General features: G+C 31.2%; 1 protein-coding gene across 6 annotated transcripts in view; it reads left to right on the forward strand.

Moving 5' to 3' along the window:
* The window catches only part of LOC142322137 (caspase-1-like), a 170,904-nt gene that overhangs the window by 115,085 nt on the left and 32,338 nt on the right, over window positions 1-23,481 (forward strand). For 5 of the 6 annotated variants that reach the window (XM_075360865.1, XM_075360863.1, XM_075360866.1 and 2 more), the window contains 2 exons: window positions 12,859-13,454; window positions 19,642-19,895. In XM_075360865.1, the coding sequence (XP_075216980.1) occupies window positions 12,880-13,454; window positions 19,642-19,895 (829 nt within the window). In that variant the 5' untranslated portion in view covers window positions 12,859-12,879. The remainder of the gene's footprint in view (window positions 1-12,858; window positions 13,455-19,641; window positions 19,896-23,481) is intronic. The other variant, XM_075360864.1, reaches the window with a different exon arrangement.

Consider the following 23,481-nt stretch of genomic DNA (forward strand, 5'->3'; position numbering starts at 1 on the left):
ATTAGTAAACTTGCAAGATGCGCATCGTATAATATAATGTTCGGAAAGTCGCTGTGCAGTATACTTTATAATTACGTGGTGCATTCTGTTCTTTCGGCATTAGGTTAGTAGCGCTGTGAATTCGTTGGGCGTTGCTCAGTAATTAACCAAGCCGTTGTTGTTGTTGTTGTCAGATGTTGTGTTGTGGTTGAACGTGCTTCATTTGCTTTCGTAATGTTTCGTTTATGAGAATCAATAGTTGCGGGAAATGTAATGGTTCTTTCGGAAGAGGAACACATTCTTCTCTTTGAACACGTTTTTCATAAAGGTGACAAGTATACTGATTTAGCAAAGCACAATTTTCTGAAAAGTTTCCAAATATTGCTGATCCTCACCGTAATCCAGTTCGAACTCTTATCGAAAAATTTCGGGCAACAGACTCTGCTGAAGACGCTGACTGAAGTGGAAGACTAAACGAACATAAGCTGCTAGATATTTCAAATAGTTTGGGCAAAACTCTAGCAAAGTTAATGCGGAAGTTAGCAAATAGCAAGATGTCTGATTTGCTACCGTACAAAAGCTGTGGGCAAAGAATTAAAACTTACAGATCGTGCCAACATTAAATTATTGTCAGTGATTTAAACATTTTACCGACCAAAATTCCGTATGTATCCCCTGGACATTTACGTTTTTTACAAAAGAAACGTGGTTTCATCTGGGAGGGTGTATTAATTCACAAAATACACGAATGTGGTCGACAACTAATCCCCATGAATTACACGAACCATCTTTACACGATGAGAAAATAGCAGTTTGAGTCGGTAGACTCAACACTCGACGCCGAGTCGGTGAATAGAATGCGTGTTGTGGGTCCAATCATTTTTGATAATATAATTAATAGTGATCGTTATTGTCCTGTTAAAACTTCATTATTCAGTTAACAGAAGTGGAAACAGTCGCGGTCGATCCAACAAAATGGCACCACAGAGCACACAGCTAACAGGTCAATGACATTTTTTACGAAATGTTTTTGTTGAACGAATCATTTCGAGGGGTTTGTGGCTTGCACGGTCGCCCGATCTGACTCCCCCATATTACTTTCTACGGGGGGCAATGAAACAAGCATTGTATCGCAACAGACCATGCACGATTGACGAAATAAAAACCGCAATAACGGTAAACGTACAAGATATTCCAATACATCAGGTGGATAAAATTTTGAAAACAAATTGAAACGTGTGCAGAGTTGTTTTGATGTTGAGGTCATTTTCAACACCTTTTATAAACTATTCCAGTTATTGTAATATCCGTTTATATAAAATAATGAAATAAAAATACAAAGTTTTAATTAATAAGAAAGTTTCTTCGTTACACTTCCATAATCCCAGTGCACAGCAAGTTTCCGAACGTGCTATTTTACGATGTGAATGTTCGAATTAATAATGGAATTAACATAAATAAATCGATAGGAAAAAAAAGTTGTAATCTCAAATTAAAGCTGATTACTTTTTGAAGCGAGTCTTTACAAAACACACACACACACACACACACACACACACACACACACATATATATATATATATATATAAACAGCTAAATATTGCCGTTTTGATAACTACATATTTGAACAAATATTTCGTAATGATTGACGCAACAAAACGTTTAAAAACATATTCATAACATTCTTGTAACAAGTAATTACAATTTTGTTAATTCCTGGAATACCATTGCCCATTAAGTCCTCAACGAAATACAAAAAAAAATTTTTTAAAAATCCGATTTGGGTATTACGTTAAATATTAATGATAATTTTTTAATTAATTAAAGAAGCGGTATAGTTAATATTCTTTGTACACTATCAGGCATTGTATTTACGCTGTGTTTTAAAACAAAAAACACAGAAATATATATATATTTCTTTCTCAATAAATTATATATTCTTCAATTTGAAGAAATATTAATAAATAAGTTCGACCTAGATTATCCTTTATTATGAATTGTTTTATTACCTCTTACTCATCGACAAAGTATAGTTTGCTTTATTTTTTTCTGAGAATCATTTCTTATCTCTTACCTCGAAAAGGAAAAGGAACCTCCGATCAAACGTTTGAAAACTATTATTCTAAATTTGAAAATGTAAAAACGATGCAAACCGTTTAAATTTTTAACTTCTTCCTATTTAATTATTTTATTTGTAAATTACAATTTTTTTTTTTTTTTTTAATCTGAGTAGTGTATATATATTATATGTTATGTTTTTCCTTCCAACCACTTTTCTAGCTGTTTTATATATATATATAAATAAAAATGTAAATATTCGTTTGGTTTGTTCAAAATCTTAAATCTCCGAAAGTTCTTCACCGATTACCTTGAAATTTTGTCACAATGTTGCATTTGAATACGCGCGTATTTTTATATACCTACTATTTATATACCTAAGATGTCACACCTGTACAGATAAAAACTTTTTTTTTTTTTTTAAAACAGCACTATCTGTTGGACGTAAAACCAACACATGCTGTACTAAATATTTTACGATTCCATTTCAATGTTTCCGATGTGTTTGACTGTAGACTAGAAAACTACTGGACCGATTTATGGGCGAGGAAAAAGGGAGAAAGAAAAAATCGGAAATAGGAAAACCCGAAAAAGTTAAAGGTAAAAAGGGAAGAAGGGTAAAATGGGAAAAAGTGGAAAAGGAAAAACGGATAAAGGAAATGGAAAGGGGAAAGGGAAACAAGGGAAAGATAAACAGGGGAAGGATCAGGAAAGGTGAAAACAAGGGAAATTGGGGAAAGGGAAAGGGGATATGGTAAAAATGAAAATGGGAAAAAGGGAAGGTTAAATTTTGTGAAGTTCCGTAATGTTCATTTTGTTAATGTTTTATCAGACTTTCAGTTGTGTTAATTTAATCTATATATATAGTCAAATCTAGCAATAGCGAAGCATTGCGGGTCTGCTAGTATATATATATTGAAATAGCCGAATTGTATATATGTTTTAAAAAATGCATAATAATTGTTAAATGAAGTTCATTGTATTTTGTAAGAATTTATATTAAAACAAGAAATTATTATGAAAGAAATATTATAGCTTTTCATATTTATTATACAGAATGCAAAAAATCAACTCGCCTGTGAATCTTATAAACATATAAAACTCATAAAGATTTTCTTAGTTGTTTATTATCTTTTAATACCTGTTTATTGCCTTTTCAGAAGAAATAATTTTTTTATTTTAACGCAGTGTTTAATTTACAACCGATTCCAATTTACCGTTAATCATAAGAAACTTTGAACAGAAAAAAAATGACGTACAGCAGAGAGGTGTTTCCTTTTAAATCCCTCAACAAACGGTGTATGTATACATTTCTTACACAGTATACATAAATAAATACTAAACATAATTAATACATACAAAGATGAGTCCAAGAAACATTGATAAAGTTCAGAACATAAAAAGCAGTGAAAATACCAAAAAATAGTATTGTCAATCGCACAAAGAAACGGTAAAACAAATCATACAATCAGCAAAAGTAAGTGGCGAAACGAAATGAAACATTTTGACGATGCACAACACCCTAGGGTAGCCGATTCACCTCAAATCTCGGAGAACTTACAGATATAATTACATGCGGTTGCTTGAGATGCCTAACGTCCTCGCTGTTAGCCAGGAATTTAATTGCCAGTCAGTTTACATGTTAATTCAGTAATATTTGCCGGAAGATTTCCAAAACCGCCTTGTTTAAATGCAAACCGATGTTGGCTTTCATTAATTTTATTGTTATGAGATAGTTGATGATTATGGTGTAATATATTTTACGAAGTTTTAGAGTTGGTAAATATCTCAAAACGAATGGGAAGATAAATTCAAATTTTTGCAGATGTTAAATGCATTAACATAACTTCAACTTATGATATAACTTATAAACTATAAACTACTTATAACTTCAACTTATAAATTCGATCTCTATATATGAGATATTTTTTCCATTAAATTTGGAAATTACCATAGAATTTATAAAAACCAGTATTCGTTGAAATTCATATGTTTGACATTTTTGGGGGGAGGGATTACTTTAAAAAAAAAATAAAAGCACGTTTTTGAAATATATTAGTAATAATCAAAATTGAATACGTAAATAAGAAAAAAATAACCCTTCACGTATTTTTATTATGATTTTACATCCTTATTTCTACATCATTTTTTCCTTTCTTTTTTCCCGTGCGCACAGCGAAGTGTTATCAGCGCCCGGGCACAATAATACTATAGCAAACAATTAATCTTAACAACACCAAACTTAAAAATTAAATAAGTCATTAAAAAAAATAAATAAATAAAATCAACAATTAAAACGCACAATATTGCAACGAAAAATATCCCTCGTACAGTACAACAAAGATGCAAAATGTCTAAGCCGTTTGCTAAAGGCTGAATAAAACCACAATCGAATGCAATATTAAAAATCTAACTTATAGCAACAAAATTATCATCTGTTATACGCCAAATGGTATAAATATACGAAACACATTATAATGATAATTAACTATCAGAATACAGATGCACGGCTTAAGAAATAGTGAGACATTTGGTAACATCGTCATATTGTTCCCTAAAATATTTCGGATGTTAGATTCTAATTTAAATGTCTGACGCAGTGCCGCATTACCGACAGCCCACAAGGACATGGTGTACAGTTAGTTGGCAGTCGCAGCGAATACAAACAGGTTCATCGGTTCGATTCATGAGGTATCAATGAGCGGATTTAGTGTGCCCTATTCTCTTTATACGGATTTGAATACTAGATCGTGGATACCGGTGTTATTTTGTGAGTTTCAATTAACCACACATCTCAGTAATGGTCGAACTAAAACTGTACAAGACTACACTTCGTTTACACTCATACACATCATCCTCATTCATCCTTTGAAGTAATACCTGAACGGTATTTCCCGGAGGCTAAACAGGAAAAAGAAAGAAAAGTGTATTCTATTTTCAAACGGCAAATAATAACCTCCTCTCGACGGTTATTACTGCATGAGGAGCTGAACGGCGATACAGTATTCTTAACAAGACGAATTTTACTGTTGATGGTAGCATTCCATTCACTTTGCCACTCGTCATGGATCACCTCTTCAGTAAACGGACAAGATCGTAAGAAACAACGCGATAAGTTAAAGAAGGCTCGAAACAATGCTCTTTACCGCACTATCAGCACGCTCATTGGCTGAAATTCTAATATGGTTGCGGATCCAGCAGAAGCAAACTGTTGTGTTACGCCGAGTTATTTCAGAGATAACAGGCTGTATGTCACAGAGGACAGGTTGTCTGGAGTACATGTCTCTAATTGCCTGTAAGGCATTCATGGAATCTGAACAGACAAGTACGTGTCAAAATGTTGAGCTAATTATATTTAAAGCCTTATTAATAGCGTAAAGCTCCGCGATGTATGTCTGTTACCAAACATGTACCATATGTTCTGTTGCCAACGGCAAAGCACAACAAAAATCCCGTTTAGAGCCGTCTGTATAAATTATAGCTTCAGGATTCGTGCTATTTACAATATTATAAAAGTGTTATCGTAAGATAACCGGATTCCTGTAGTTTTTTTATATCGACAAAAACTACACTTATAATTTTCGAGATAAGGCCTCCAAGGTGGGTAATAACGTTTAGTAACCATTAAAAATGGAGGTAATTGTATATTTAGAGGTATGAAAAGGCGATGAGCTGTTATGCCTAGTGGGGCTGTAGATCTCGGCGTTTCCTGATATCGATTAACATGCTGGTTGGAGAACACTGCGTCAAAGGTCGGATGATTTGGTTACGTTTTAATGCGAGCTCTACAGAGGAGCAGATCATTTGGTTTCTTCTATACCAAAGAGATGAATTCACCACAGCCCACCGGTAGACTTACCACGGCGCTTGAACAAAATGCACCTCCACGGAAAAATGAATGATTGACTACATCGAGCATTCTAATATCGGTGGTCCGTGCAGACGAATAAGCCACGCAACCGTAGTCAAAACAGGACCATAGTTCGGTAAAAGCGCAACATACATGCTGGATCCGCTCTCCTACGAGTGTTAGATAAAACTTTCAGCATATGTAGCATTTTTCGACATTTTAGTAAACCACAGCCCTAAAAATCTAACCTTTGTGTGCGTGGTTCAACTGGTTCATCGTATAATAACAATTGAGGATCAACATATTCCCTATCTACCGTAGCAGGCGACGATGGTTTAATAGATATTTTCATACGGATGTTGCTAGTTTGCTGCGTTCCTGGTGTAGCAGGAATTTTATTTGGTGGTGTTCTTACTAAAGTGGTTTTTGATAAGCCACTATCTGTCTTTCCACCAATAATACCCTTCTTATAGCTTGTATTCTTAGTTAGCTTAATAGTTGTGATCGAGGGGATCTGATCAGATCGCATCTGAACAAGCTGTTTCAATTCACTGCAGAATCCGCACTGATGTGCGCTTTGATGTGGCGGTTACTGGAGACGTCTGTTTTTGCCAGGTTCCGGGAGTTAGCGTTTTTTTATACTTTTCGTGCAGCCGGAAAAGATAGTTTTTGCACGTTACAAATATTGAGAAAATCCTTCTATTCTTTAAAATTTGGACTATCTCGTGAACGAGTTGAATGTTATCCCCCACAGTTAACACATTTTTCTTTCTCCCGGCAGTCAGAGTCGTGACCTTCTTTTGCCTGTCGAGTACACTTTGCAGTGTTCGATTAAGAAGTTGTAGTCTGGCCATACCTTTGACACTGGAAATATCGTCGAGGGTTGGGAATGAATGGTCGTACTTAAATAGACATGTAACGTACTCTTATTTTCTCCGGTGGTACGAAACTGTTAAACTTTAGTATAAGAGAGGGAGTAGGTTCGTCCATTCCGCTCTGTAGTTTCATAGTTCGTTTCATTTCTACAACAGGTTGGGAACGAAATTCATCACAGTCTCGCTAACGGCGATCTCCAAAAGGTCCTGGCAAAACATTACTCCAGGACTGGTAAACAAGGATCTGTAGCATACCTCTTTTATGTTAATACCACCCATGTTGATGAGACGCAAGAGTTTTCGACTCTGTTCCTCACTAAACGTCTCCACTCGTGTAGTTCCATCTCTCAATTTCCTAACGTTTTTTTTGGAGAACCATTTGAGCCTGTTATTACTTTATTTATCAGGAAAGGAAAAACATTTAAAGGGAGCCCCTTCCTGATTTTTTTTGGGGGGGGACTATAGATGTTTTATACTTGGACTTGTCGCATCACCATTTAAAGTATCAATCTTCACTAGAGTTTTTATCAGACAACGCTGAGAGAGGTCTTTTCACATGACATCGGGTAGTGGTTTTTTCAGATGGACCACCAACCAACCATCGTAAGAGTTGTTAGTATTTTTTTTATTTTCGATTTTTCCTAGGAATTTTTTATTCTCGTTATTTTCGGGGTGGGAGAGCAAAAAACATTTTATAATATCGATTTTTTAAATTGTTTATACTTTTTTCTTTTATCATTTTGCAGTACTTTTCGACTATATACGATTAAACAACCAAGGCCAGGAAAATATAACATCTTGTCAGCTTTTTAAATTGTTTTCAAAAATCTGTTTTTTTTTTAAAATGTTTTTGCTTAATGGTTTTTCACAGCATCTTGAAAATAACGCTTGCTATAGTAATTCACTTCCTTGTAATAATCCTTTAAATTTTTGGTTTGTACTTTTGGAACATGTTTTTCCAGTAAGGATAGATGATTAGAATACAGCTCTATAACACTTAATAAATTCTTGGGACGCCATTTAACAGTACAACGAGAACGATCGGTTACTGTTTTACGCAGTGCTAACGATTTAGATATCTTGATAGATATTCCATAGTTTTCATCTTAACACGTGTGCCAACTCGCTTGACTAATAAATGTTATCGATATCTCTCAACAAATTCTAATCATTCGATTTTTCTTTACGATCACCAATTTGTATCTACAAATTGGCCAGATCGCTGATACATCTTTCTGGCTAAAAAATTATTGAGAAAAATTTCTTATTTACTACGTCATGAAATCTGAAGTCGTTTATGAATTACTGGGCCAAAAATAAAAGAAAAATAACATACCATTCTCTTTGCGTATTTTGATAAAAGTATGTTACTGTGGTCTTAAAGTATATTCAAGTAGTAAAAAACACTCTGTATTTTTCACATATTTTATATCTACATTTTAGTAAAAGAAAATTTGTTACTTTGTTTAAATCTCTTCCAGTTGTTCCCTCCCAGAAAGGGCCTCCGGCTGTTCTCCTTATCAATATAATTTATCCTGTTATTATTTCCTCCTGTACTATTAATTTAAAAAATAAAAGATTTATTGAACATAATGCATGTATTTATTTAATAATTCTTTGTTAAACCAAGATAAGACTTCATTTTTTTTATTCATCACGTCTTCGATTATTCGAACGTGTTTGACTCGTAGACAGTTGGGCTTGCTCTTGCGTGCATGTGTTCAAATGTAGTAACCAATAATTACTGAAATCTTTTAGTCTCGGAAAGACAGTTACTGCGTAAAAAACCGGTTCTTGCTTATCCGGTCGTGTGGAGGAAGGGGTGAAGAAGGGAGTATTTTTAAGTGGTTTAGGGAAACAAGTGGCGGTTGTATGGTGGTGATTAATGTCGAATCAGCGTTTACGTGTATCTTATACTGTCATATACTACATTTGAGAGTGTGTATGTGTGTGCGTATCTTTGAGTCATTGTCCAGCAGGTGCCACGTGTTCATTATCGCTTGAGTCACCTCTTCCCTTCCATCCGATGTGTACGCCACACTTGTTCCAATAGATCTTAGACTTTAGTTTTTTTTTTTTTTTAATTTATGATGTTCTTTGTACTTTTTTTTCTGTAATTTCATGTTTTTTAAACATCTTAAACTGTTTGATTTTAATTTTCCTCGATTTGTTCTCAAACATAGTTTTGTAATTTTTTTCATATTAGCTGTTGCATTATTTCTTCCGATTAAGTCTTTCTGGAAGTAAAAATTAAATGTTTTTTGTCATCTTTTTTTATTATAACTGGTATTATATATTGTTGTTGTTGTTGTTGTTTATTCTAAAAATTTGAAGTTTACCTTCTTGAACTTTATTGGCAGTTATATTTATAAATATATCAATTTGTGTTTCTTCTTTACTCGTAAAACTTACCTGTTTTGAACTTATTTTTTCCAGTCCATAATAAAAATCAGTTAATTTACAAATAAATAAAGCTTTTGAAATCCATCGCTGTTGTAATTTATTTTAAAATAAGTAAAACTGAAATTGTGACCTGGGTGGAAACCAAATTTTATTTCAAATTATAATTTTTGTGTTAATTATTTATCATAGTACGTGAATTCAGTAAGATTTAGTGGTTAATATGTTTATAAAGTATCTAATACCGTAATGTATTGTGTTAGAATTTAGATGATTAATTATTTGTTGTTTTTTTTTTTTATTGTAATTTCTTTTTTTACTTACGCTTGTTATTACTTCCTTGTACGAAGTAAAGGAACTATTGTGGTCGCGAAAAATTTCGGTCTCCAGATTTCAACGGAAATATTCATTTTGACCATTCCTGAATCCATTTTGATTAGTTTCGGCGTGACGTCTATACGTACATATTTATCTCGCATAACTCAAAAACGACTAGCCGTAGGATGTTGAAATTTTGGATTTAGGACTGTTCTAACTTATAGTTGTGCACCTCCTCTTTTGATTGGAACCGACTGGACCACCAAAAAAATTGGATTTTTTCTTGATTGCAGTAATAATCCCTCATTGAGAGCTTTTCAACGATATACCATAAGTCTTACTTATTTTCATTGGTTCCTGAGTTATAACCAAATGAAATTTTAATTAATGAAATATTTGCTGTATCTGTCCATAGTACAGTAGGCGATTTCCTTGTACGGATAATAAATAGATATTTATTTTTAACATATCTTCCAAATTTCTGATGCGGGCTGATGTTGGTCTAATTTAAAAATTAATTTATTTGTAACAAGAATTTTAATTATGAACTCTATAGTGATTTTTTTTAAATTATTTAAAATGATTCGTATTTAATGAACTTGCATTTTACTAAATTCTGTTCAAGCCTAATGTATTATGATAATTTTCCAACCGGTTGACCTGCTGTTCTATAAATGGTATTTTATTGTCGATAGTTTCCACTAGTAACTTTTGATCTGAAGTAAGATCGTAAATTAAGACCGATAAAAAGGTGGTACCGCTATTTTTTTTCCAAAGTTTAATAATATTGTTTTTCCTTAAATTCTTTCATGGTTCTGCTTTCTGCTCCTAATTATAAAAATAGTGGAATACCACCCAATTTTACTACTTTTTTCTGTTTATTTTCTAGCACTTGTTTTAAATCTCGATTGTATGGAGTAAACAGCAGAACACTGCTTCGAACAACAAAAATGTGCGAGACTTTTTTTCATGATTCATCGAACCGCGATGTTTATTAATAAATATTTGATTCTGATTTTTCAACGATTATTGATCTCATTAGGTATGCTAATCCAGGTTAAAAAAAAAAACTGCTCCTCTATTTGGTTGGATGGGAATCCTTGATAAGGTCCTTTTTCGTTAGACGAATTATTGTGTTGCGCTTCATAAAATCAGATCTGTTGTTTAAAGGTAAAATTTGTAATATTTGTAGCAAAGTTTGCGCATTTGTAAATATAAACATGAATTAGTAAAGATTTTAAGTTTACTAAATAGAGATCACATGGTCATATTTACCCGGATGAAACAGCACTATAATTATAATTAGTACAGCGTTACAAAATACACCGTGAATTATTATAAAATAAAAATTTTAAACCGGTTAAGTTCACGTAATTAAAAATAAATAAAAAATTAATTAATAGTAAATTATTTAAGTGAAGATAGAAATAACAGTTATTTCAGAAGGCGTTAATGAAAGTTATTTGTGCAAATGTTTATGTGCTTGTTAAATAGAGATGTGAAAAATTCTGATTTAAACAAATCATTTTTAATAAGTATTTTTTAAACTACTCAATAATGTTGTATCGTTTCTGTTTAAGACGATCTTTTAATTTGATCTAGAATTAATTTTTGGGAATCTTTGAAATAGTTCGATCATTTGTTAAAAATGGAAGACCCTTTTCGTAAGCTTATTTTGTCGTTACAAAAAAAAAAAAAAACTTTTGATGTCTGATTGGATAAATTATCTATTAGTCTACATGATTCGTGATTTAAACAATGATACATCCTATTTTTTCTGTTGAAAACTGGTTTTTATTTTTTAAGGAAGTTCAAGAGATGATGTTATATGAGTATATTGCTTGATAATATACGTAAGCATAAATATTTATAATGATAGAAGGCTTAGCGTTTTATTAAAGCGTTTCAAAGTAAAACAGTACGGTTTTTGTCGTACGAAACTTTTTAATTCTCCCACGAGAATTTGTCGTATTCACAACACCCAGTAATTTCGTACTATATTACAGAAATAGTATCCTTATCGTTAATGGAAGTTCCCTTCACGGGATTGTTTTGCCTGAATAACCGAGATAATATTTAGTTGCATTAAAGCCCTATGTTTATATCAAATTATTTATATTTTTGTACCTTTATTTTTCTGTTTCAGCCTCCGGAACCACCATACGGTATTACTTCAGAGGATGATTTGTATGAATGTAAATGAAGTGTAATCTTGTACGGTCTCAGGTCGATCGTTCCTGAGATGTGTGGTTAGGATCCGGAAGGAAAGATCACTGATGATCATGATTATGATCAATACAGATCTCTTATTAACAGTTACTTTTAAAACTTTGGAATTATTTTAAAACTTTTTTTTGTGCAGTTTGGAAGATATTATTATACATTATGTTAGTAATTTTTTTTTGTGTTAATGTTAGTTGTTGGATAAACCGAAAAAATGGATGTTTTTAATAGTATGTTCTGAAATGTTATACAGCATTCTGTAGAAAGTTCTCTGTTGTTTTTTTCTTTTGTAAAGATTATCGACTCAAATATACTGATTACAGAAATGCACTTCATTTTTAATGCGATGATTGTTATTATCATTAGTTACAGAGAGAATATGTGTAGTTTTATTCCGCTAGTCTAAAACGGTTTTCAAAGTTTTACAGAATTCAATTATTTTTAACATTAAAAAAAGTACATACAAGAAGCTATGTTTTTTTAATTTTATGCTCAAAATGATTTAATTACATCCGTTATCTTCATTTGGGCCTCGATGTGTCGTTTAAGTAAAATTACTTTTAAAAAAATCTTCGAATAATTTTTTAATTTCACGTCCTTTCTATTAAGCATACTTTTTCGTTTTTTTTTGTTGGTCCTTCTCCAAATTTTTATTTTAAAAACGTACTTATTTGTTTTTCTTGTAAAATAAAATTCGAGAAGAAAAGGAAGACTTATTTTCAAGTGCGGTTGTTTTAACCTTTGTTTTGATTTCATTAATGGCAGATTTCATAAAGACGGTTTGTAATTGCAGTTCATTTGTGAGAATTCATCTCGTGTTTTGCAAAACTTTCTTTGTATTTAAAACCGATTTATTTTATCGTTTTGATTGTCGTAATTTTTGCTTTATATTAAACATTTTATTTTTAAGTATTACTTTATACAAACTTTTACTTCAGAATTTATGAAAAGTTTTTGGTGTATTTTATTATTGTGCGAATCCAGTATGCATAGTAAGAATATATATATATATATATATATATATATATATATATATATATATATATATATATATATTATATTTTAGTGCTAGATGTATATATTCATTTATGGTAACTGTAAATATATTTATAATTTTTTTTTTTTTTTTTTTTTTTTTTTTTTTTTTTTTTTTAGTGGTTAGAGAACGTTGTTGAAATGAATCCGTCGACTGATTCCGACAATTTTGAGAAGACTAACTGTATGAAAGGGAAAACTTCAGGTACGAATAACGGGGAGAGCAACAGCGAGATGGAACGAGAAGAGGGGGAAGATGTGATTCACCGCTGTCGGTCTTCCTATTTCGAAGAATACGATGAGGTGTTCGAGGACGTTAAGGAAGCCGAGTCCACATCGACTTATCCTAACGATCGGACGCCTAGAGTCCGTAGGATATCGGATGTTATAGACTCCATCGGTGATATCAGTCCGCCGCATCTGACTAAAGAAAAGTCCCTTAATTTTTTTTCGATTGATTTGTTGCAAGTAAGTCCTCCTCGCGGTCATCGTATACCTACGATGACAGATAGTCCGTCTTCACCGCCGATGACGCCCGGTTCAGACCTCGGATACGGCAGCACGGGGATGCCGACGCCTCCTTCCAATGCTATGTTAGCAAAGACGAAATCATTTCGTTTTAGTTCATCAAGTATGGACATTGCCGCCTCTCCTCCACGATTTGATACTCAGCTCGATGCTAAGCCTATCGGGAAAGAGGCTCAAACTTCTATGGGGTAAGTAGTTATTTTTAATTTTGTATAGGTTTTGTACTACTATTTTATTATTAATAATTTCATTTTATTACTGGATCTTGTGTAAAACGAACTTGCGCCTTTTCAACAAGTTAGCATTTCCGGTTTCTAATGAATCCAAGCTAAGTAAGCTAGTTTGAGATTTGACTTCCTGGCAGGTGTTTATAAGCTTTTTACGGTTAATACTCATGTTTCTTTAAATAGTTGCTATGTTTTCATTATTATTTATGTTTATACTTTGTAGGTTTGTGTACACAAATACACTAGTTTACACGTTTTAATGTTCTTTGACACATTTATCCAAACAAAATTAAAATGTATGAACTAGTTTTAAAATTTATTTTATGAAATTCAGTAATTTTCTCTTTAACATTCTTAAATACAACTCATTTTATATCTGGTAATGCCCAAAGCATGGCAAAACGATTAACACAATTTCCTGTATTCACAGTGGATTAACCGTAAAGTAACAACACAAAATTTATCTTATCAGAATATAAATTTTATAACAAAGCTAATAAAATTTGCCATTTCTGTTTACAATATTTTCTGTAGTAATTACTGTTAAAAAATGTTATAAAAAATTATTAATTTTTGATGTAGGACATTCAGTTAGCAAACGTCAATGGATTTCTATAACCTTCAAATTACAAATCGGAGGTTCTTTTGTAAAGAGATAACATCCCGTGTAAATACCCAAATTCTTCGGTATATACAAAGTCTGAGCTAGAAAGTACCTCAGTTTTGTAAAGCTAGCAACTGTTAAAAATCTTATTTGTAACAATATCTGATCTGCTACTTAAGAATTCAGATTTTCAAGTTTTGAAAAAGTGGACATTTTACCGAGTTCATAGGTTCATTTTTATTTGTCTTTTAAATAAATTTTATAAACTTTAAATATTATTAACAATAATCAGTTTAAATTTCTTATATTGTATGACCATTACTACTGTTATGAATAATGCAGATCGTTGAGGTAGAGCAGTATTATCTCTGCCTTTTATCCTGAATTTCTGAATTCAAATCCTGGTCAAGCTTGACATTCTTCACTGCACGATTCATTACTATAAAATTAATCACTCATTTTGAAAAAAAAAAGTTTAGTAGCCATAATTGAGTATCAGCTTGGATTTGTTAAAAAGAATAAATATTTCCTTTAAATTAATTCTTGTGTTGGGTAACGCTTCAGTAATCTTTTGCTTGTGATAAGATGTGATTTTGTGTTGTTTTGTAGTATAAATAATTTATTACAGTTTAGCCGATATCACGTAAGATTCGACTCGCTTTGAGCACATCTTAGGAATAATAAAAGTAAACTTCTAATTGTTAAAATTATGTTCTTAATTGTACGGTAAACATAAGTCAACTCAACTCAACTCCTTTCTTTATGATGCAGGTACAAAAATTATATACTGTATGTAATTAAATATGTATATAAATATATTTTTAATTTTATACAATTTCTATAACTTACTATATAAACTGATTAAAAGTTGTATTTGTAGTAAAAACATGAAAGAAAGTGCATTCAAAAACTAGAAGGTCTATACTTATGGTCTGATTCCAGGATTTTCACTCTTTAAAAAGCTTTTCTGTTTCTGCTCTTTTTTTATATATTTTTGACTCTTAACATATATTCAACTTTATACTACTTATAAAGCTTTTAATTCACTGAAACAAGTTTGGGTATGCTGTAGAAAACATGTTCTGTTTTGAGTGATACAATTTGCAATAATTGTTAATTATTATTTAATACAATTACTCATGTATTTTAATTTGATATAATTTGTTTTGTATTATAAATCGGTGTACCATCGTTAACAGATTATTATATTTTAATTTATGTACCACAAAATTCTTCTTAACTTTCCTGTATACTCAGTCTATTTTACCAATGATCATTTCTCTTTTCACTTTTCTTTAATCCACTCTTCTTTTGCTAATTTGCACACTTCCTGTTTATCGTATTTCTTAACCGTGTATAGTTCCTTTTACCTTCATCACTAGCATTCTTATACTTTCTACATTCATCCATCAGCTCCAATATATCCTTTGATTTGCCTAAGTTCGCTTCTGCTGATTTAAGAATTTCCTTTTTAGTATTTTCCCATTCTTCTTCTATATTTTCTACTTTACCTTTTTTACTCAGACCTCTTGCAATGTCCTCCTCAAAAATCTTCTTTACCTCTTCTTCCTCAACTTCTCTAAATTCCATCGATTCATCTGACAACTTTTCTTCAGATTTTTAAACCTCAATTTACATTTCATTATCACTAAATTATGGTTGCTATCAATGTCTGCTCCAGGATATGCTTTGCAGTCAAGGAGTTGATTTCTAAATCTTTTTTAACCATGATATAATCTATCTGATACCTTGCAGTATCACCAGGCTTTTTCCATGTGTATATTCTTCTGTTATGATTTTTAAACTGCGTGTTGACAATTACTAAATTATACTTTGTGCAAAACTCAATAAGTCTGTTCCCTCTTTCATTCCTTTTGCCCAGCTCAAATTCACCCACAATATTTCCTTCGTTGCCTTTTCCAATGCTTACATTCCAATCTCCAATTATTATTAAATCTTCATCTTCTTTTATGTGTTTAATTGCTTCATTAATTTCTTTGTGTACACAATCTACCTCATCATCATCATGGGCAGTTGTAGCCATATAGTCATTAACAATTATCAGCTTACGTTTTGATTTTATCCATATTACAATAGTTCTATCGCTAAGCTTTTTTTTTTTCGCTCTCTTCTCTATCTTCTTGTTCATTATGAACGTACTCCTGTGTACCCTTTATTTGACACTGAGTTAATTATTTTAAAAACACCTGACCAAAAGTTGTTTTCCTCTTCCCACTGAACCTTGCGCTAATTCCTACTACATCTACATTTAACCTATTCATTTCCCTCTAAATTTTCTAACCTACCAACTTTTTTTTTAGACTTCTAACGTTCTAAACTCATAGACATAGCTCTGACTCATAGAAAGTTATTTTTTAATTTTCTGGTGACCTCTTCCTTAGTAGTTGCCACTTAGAGATCCGAACGGGGAATTAGTTTACCTCTGGAATATTTTACCAAGGAAGGCTTCTTCATCTTTGTTACATGAAAATGAAGAGAGATACATTTTCTTGGAAAAAAAACAAGTTGTAGTTTTCCTTTGGTTTCAGCTGTGTAGTACTCAGAAGATTGAGTGATATTGATTTGGCCATTTAAGTCCTCCTGATGTACGCCCTTAACAACTACTGAAATAGCTTCTACCTCTTTCAGAAATCATTCCTTAGTCTGGCTCTCAACAGATACCTCTCCAATATGGTTGCACCTTCAGTCTAGCCACTCTGTACCACTGAGCATTCAAGCACCCTCACCATCGGCAAGGTCTCATGATTCATTGAGGGAAGAAAGATATGCTTAAAAAGACATTTTTTAATAAAATAATTTAAAAAAAATAAAAATAAATACCTACTTCAAAGAATAATAGTACTAAACAGTTAAAAATAATTATATTTTTATTTATTTACTAAAGTATAGTATTTAAAACAAATAACTATTTTTGAAGCCGGTGCCAACCAACTTGAGTTAAACATAAAGTTATAAAAAGTTAGTACCTCAATCGACCACTAGGCGGTTAAATGCAATTCCCACTGGTAAAATGCGATCTCAAAAGCCTATAAGAGAGAGCGGCTCATGATAAAATTCATCTTGAGTTCGCTAAGGTATACTACTTAGTGATATAATTATATATTATATATATATATACATACACACATCACTTTTTCTGTTTAGCCTCCACCAGAGGATGATATGTATAAATGTAAATGAAGTGCAGTCTCAGTGTAATATATGTACCTAAGCATCTATAAAGTATTCTTATATAAATAATAAAGGTTTAAGTTACTTGCTAGTGAATTTTAATTTATCCTAGCGCTTTTAGATTTTATTCATCCATCATCAGGAATAATCGATTAATTATAAAATTTACAGTTGTGCATTTAAATAGTAGAATAGAAATTAAAATGAAATAAAATAAATGATTAAAATTTGTATATTCATAACAGTTGATTGTCAAGTATTAAAAGTAAATAAAGTCATACGTTAAATAAAAACGTCTTGTCCATAAGAGATTCTCATCTGTTATCGCAGTTCTCAACTGTTATGAATATACAAATGATGATGTATCATGAATATATCAATGATGACTTCAGCAAGAAAAATTTTGCCAAGGGGCAGATTTGTGTCACTCTTAGTCGAGTTAAAATTTTAGAGGGCATTGCTTGTCTGATTTGGATACAAATAAGTTATTAAATAGATTACATGATGAGTAAGCTCTGACAGAAACGATATGGTTGCGTAATCTATCCAATTTATAGATTTCATTGGAAGTAGACATTTGGACAAGGTTTGCAAGTACCCAGTTAAAAAAGTGTTTATAACTGTAGAATATTATTTATTGCAAAATTATAATATTTAACTTGCTTGAAACAGGGTGATGTCTGTTAGGAGATTGTTGTATGACTATTAATTTATTATTACATCCATAACTATTCATATAATTTTGCAGTTACAGGGATAACACACCTTTTCATCATTTTATATTAATATTAAATGTAGGTTTAATATTTATATGGATTTTAGAGGAAAGTAGTCAAGAAAAAAAAAGGAATTACTCTTTAAGGAAGAAAAATAGAGAAAGAAGTGCCATGATATTTCTATGGAGACTAAAAAACGATAGTATAGACTGTTATTAATACCATCGTAGTCATAAAGGGAACAGAGAGCAATACAGTACTGGTGCAAGTGGTTTAGTTTTTTTGTATTTTTCACAAGATTATCATCAGATTTGGTTAACATTTAAATGGGACCGCTGCGAAAGTATGCTCTTTCGATTAATAAAAAAATCATCAAAATTGGTTTACTAACAACAGAGATATTGTTTTACATACATTAAAAAAAAATATACTCAAATTGATAACCTCCTGTTTTTTTGAAGTCTGTTAATAGAACTGTGTTTATTTTCATATTGTATAATAGTATTTTTATTCTATTTTCAGTCTACTTGAAGATTCCAGGTTTTATGTCCATTGTAATTTAAGAAGTAAAAATTGCTCTGAAATATTGTTTAAAAAATTTAAAGCAGTCAGTCAGCAACTATATAAATTTGATGCATCTTGTCTGGTATCGTAGCAAATGGTTGCTCGGTGACAGATTATCTGAGTAACAGAAGGAAAGGAAAATATTGAAGAATTGTTGCACGTAGACAAAGATTAATTTTTTTGTAGTAAAATAAAATTATTACATATTAAAAATAAAATTGATTAATTTGTAATTTTATTTTATTTTGTTTTTAATTAATGAAATAATACTGGGAGGAGTGACATGGCTGTCCACGTTACTGACTGATTTCCTGTCATCTGGCTTGAGGAATATCTTATCACATTTTGAGGGTTCCTGTTTAAAAATTGTTTTTAAATAGATTTCGAATGATTTAAATAACTTTTTGTAAAATTGTATTTTGTGAAAAATTAACTGAAATAAATTTAACTTAATATTAAATATGAAAAAAGTATTTTTTGTATATGTATTTCTGCATTATATTAATTGTAATTATTTTATATAAATATAGGATTAGTTAAGATATGTTTTTGTTATGAAATTTATTTATTCTTCAGTTAATCCAAGTAAATGCTAAGAGGCTTAAGAGTACACCTTACAGTCTAGATTTTTGAGGTTTTAATTTTTACATTTCTGTTTGGTTGTTAAAGAAAGATAAAAGTGCTCTTTTGGATTATTTATATCTTTTTTGTTTCATTTATGGTGAATCTAGATAAAGGAAATTTGTAGATAGGGCTATTCAAAGGTAGCATTTTGTTTAAAAGTGGAGTTAAATGAAAGCAGTTTGCTAATCATATCCAAAATGTTTAGTTAACAAGTTGTTGAATTTTAAAGAAATGGATTAATATGTTTCTAAAATGAAAAAACAATTAATAGAATGTTTTAATTTTGTTTTCATCACAAAATTCACTATGTATTGAATTTAATTTAAATTTAGTAGTTTGAATTTAATATAAATTCAATATATATTGAATTTTGTGGTGTTTTAAGTATTATTGTTGTGCTTTATTAGTTCATTTCCAACATAAAAAAAATGTTTAATTAATTTTTCAGTAGTAGTACCAGTTTGTCAAAACCCGAAGAAGCAGTTATGCCTGCAGAAAGAGCATCAAGGGAATATAACATGAAGCACGCAAGACGAGGGAAAGCAGTTATTTTTAATCATGAAGAATTCAGAGATATGCCACAAAGGAAAGGTTCTAGTGTTGATGTTAAACGGCTTACAACTGCTTTAGAGGGATTGGGCTTCACAGTTGAAACATACAATGATTTAGAAATTGAAAAACTTAAAACTGTTATTGCAGAATGTAAGTTAATTTAAAAGGTTTTTTGTTGTTGTAAAAACAGCTTCATTGTTAAGCTTTTTTTCTATACTTAGTACATTGATGAAATGATTTCAGGATCTGATGGTAAATAAGAGGTTTCTGTTAGTTTTAACATAAAAAATTGTATTTCTGAGATTACCAATCTGAGAATTTTTTGCAATAATTGTTACAAACATGATTCTGCCTCGTGTAATTCTTTGAAATGTACACAGAAAGTATCATAAATAAATTTTTCATCATACACAAATAACTGTAATGAAATCTTTCAAACCTCTATAAAGCATTAATTCCTTCCAGAAATGCCCATCTTCAGTGTTGTTTACTTCTACACACAAAAGAGAAATAGAAAATGTAGTAAAATCTGTTAAATCAAGAAAGGCCCCTTGACTTGATCAAGTTACAGTAAATACAATAAAAGCTGTAATAGACAAAATATCTGATATACTAGTCTTTCTCTTTAATCTTAGCACTACAACAGGAGTGTATCCAAAGCAGTTAAAAAGTCTGTTGTTATTCCAATACGTAAGGGTGGGGTTAAAAATTATCTTAATAAGTACAGACCTATTGCTTTATTATCAATGTTTTCCAAAATACTTGACAAGCTCATGTGGATCCATTTAAATAGTTTTTTAACTAAGATAAATTTCTATATTAATAATCAATTTGGTTTTAGGAAAGGGCATAATACTGAAGATGCAATGCTAAATCAATCTCAGGTATTTATAACAGTGTAAACAGCAACTGCAACGTTGCTGCATTATTTCTAGATATAAGAAAGGCTTTTGATTCTATCGATCACGAACACCTTCTAAAAAATCGAAGAAATGCCAGTGACAGAAGAATCTGTGGAGATTAGTTTACTAACTTTTGTCAGGTAGGACCCAGCAAGTTACAGTTAGAAATTCTTTGAGTAATGAATCCAGCATTATTTGTAGTGTCCCTCAGGGCTATTTGCTTTCAGCAGAGCTCTTTTTAGTATACATTAACTGTTTATGTGGAGGTATACTTAATAGTGCTATCACAGCCTTTGCGGTTGACACAACTTTAAGTTATAGGGCAAACAATAGAAGTGAGCTTTGTAAGATGATCCGTGATGATCTCCAGAGGCTTAGTGTGTGGTTTGAGTACAATTATTAGTGGCTGAATAGGAAAAGACCAAGTCAATCGCTTTTAAGTTGAAATCAAATTTAGAGGAACCATTGGCTCTACAAATGCATACAAATCTTGTGTAAATTTTGTGAATTGTAATTGGATCAATGAAACTGACCACGTGAAATATTTGGGAAGAACTGTAGAACCTGGACTTACATGGTCAGTTCATATACAGAAATTAAAGAAAGAACTTGTATATGCATGTCCTACATTTTTTCCTCCGCAATAGTTGCCCTGATTTTCTATTGAAATCTCTGTACGTTTTAATTGAAAGCAGATTGCAATATGGCTTAACAATATGGAGTGGTTCTTACCACAGTGTGATGCATTCCTTGATCGTGGGACAAAAATGTATAATCAGGACCATCTCTAAAAAATCTTGTCTAGTGTATTCATTAGATATATTTCAACAGTGGGACTTACTACCCTTAAGATACCTATATTTTTACAAAATCTCAGAAATCTTTTTTACTATACCCAATGAAATAAAGAATTTTACTTATACAACATTTTAATCTAGTATTAAATGATGGGTTTTAGGAAAAGATAATGTCGAATGTTTTTCTTTAAGCTGCATGATGTGTCTTTTCTATACAGATATATATTCTTCTTTTTTATCTACAAACATTTGAACAAATAAATTTAATAAAATTTATGCTGTTATTTTGGAGTGTGTTAAAATACTCTAAACTTCTTCTGTTGTTGTGAAATTCTAAGGGTATCAAGGTTTGTGGGCATAGGTCAGAGAATATGTGGAGAATTTAATTTTGAAAAAATCTATTTAAGTGACATCAGCTAAACATGAACAGTTAAAAAGATGTGACTTTTATTAAAAACAAAATGGACTGAAATGTGGCATAAAAATGCTATGTATTAATTTTAAACTGAGAGATGAATCATTTCAATATTGGAAAATATCTTGAAACAAAATTAATTATTAAAAATAAATTAAAATGTACTACAATAATTGTTCAAAATGCCCTTCTTCAATGTTTGCACAATACAGCAGTTCCTTGGGTGGCTTTTCTTAATGTATTAGGATTGCTTTGAATAATTTCAAATATACTGAAAATTCTTGTCGCTAATTGTTCAAATATTGAAATAATTCTTTTCGCACTTTAAAAGTATAATACAGTATTTTTTTACCATTTTAGTCCACTTTGTTTTTAATAAAACTCAAATCTCTTTAACTCTTGTTTAGCTTATTTAAATAGAATTTTGTAAGAATTTAATCTGTACAAATTTTGCTGCAAAATTTTATTTATTTCCTAGCAGTAACAAAGTTATTGTATGTCAAACCTAACAAATAGTATTTTATGATAACTAGATTTTTTATATTCACAATTTTTTCTCAAAAATTGCCAGAGATATAATTCTGGATCTGTTCTATTTAAATTCTTTGCTCAAAATTCATATGAAACCATTAAATTTCTTGTCTATTTAAGTTTCAAAGATTTCAGTATGGCTTCATGTTTTTACCACTCTTCGAGTACAAATAAGGGCAACATTTTTCGCAAGGTATTTCTTGAAAACAAAGCATTTATAGTTTCAGAACTGTACTTATATGAACGTTTTTCTTATTTTCACATATAGGATGTGTCCTAAAATTCTTTCAGCTTCTTTGTAAGATATCTGTAATGTATTAGCTACTTGGTGTATGGATGACTGCAAAGCAACTCATTATTTATTTGCTGTATACATTATTGTGTAAAATTTAAACAGCTCTTCTAATAATAATGTGCAATGCAGTATATCATGATGTTTGTGTTAAATAATATCCAAAAGCTAGATTTTAAAATTACTGGTGGTGCTATTGTGAGCTATATGAAATATGAAGTTTAGTAGACAGAAAAGGCAATTACTAAGTGTTAGTATTCATTAGACAATGGTCAATTTCTTCTTGCATCACAGTTATACATTATCGGCAGAAGTAATACAAGGTTGGTTTAAGAAGTTCCTGTAAATAGTTTATTTTTCGAAAATTGTTTACATGCAAAAGTGTTAATAGTACATTTCCTTCAAAGTAGTTTTCTTTTGTAGCAAAAAATAATAAAACATGCTTGCGAAAACAGTTTTGCCAACATCTATTAAGTTGTAAGGAACATTTCTGGAATCCATTTTGAGACATCCTTGTTGCTTCATTGCTCTAGATATCATGTCATTGACATCTTTATACCATTTTTCGAGTGAAAAGACAAGCAAAAATCAGTTTGTGCCAAGTCAGGCGAGTGTGGTAGATGGTTCAGATTTTTTACATTGTGTCACGCCATGCCCCATGAACTCTATGAAAACCTTAGATAAATGTGCCAGTTCATTGTCATACATATAATCATCATTGGTTCCCTTTAATCCAAGTTTCCTCAGGTTGGGCCTTCTACAAATTCTTCCACTGCTTCGATTCATGAACTATCTCTCT

The sequence above is a fragment of the Lycorma delicatula genome, chromosome 3 (genome assembly GCF_047948215.1).
Source record: "Lycorma delicatula isolate Av1 chromosome 3, ASM4794821v1, whole genome shotgun sequence".
NCBI lineage: Eukaryota > Metazoa > Arthropoda > Insecta > Hemiptera > Fulgoridae > Lycorma > Lycorma delicatula.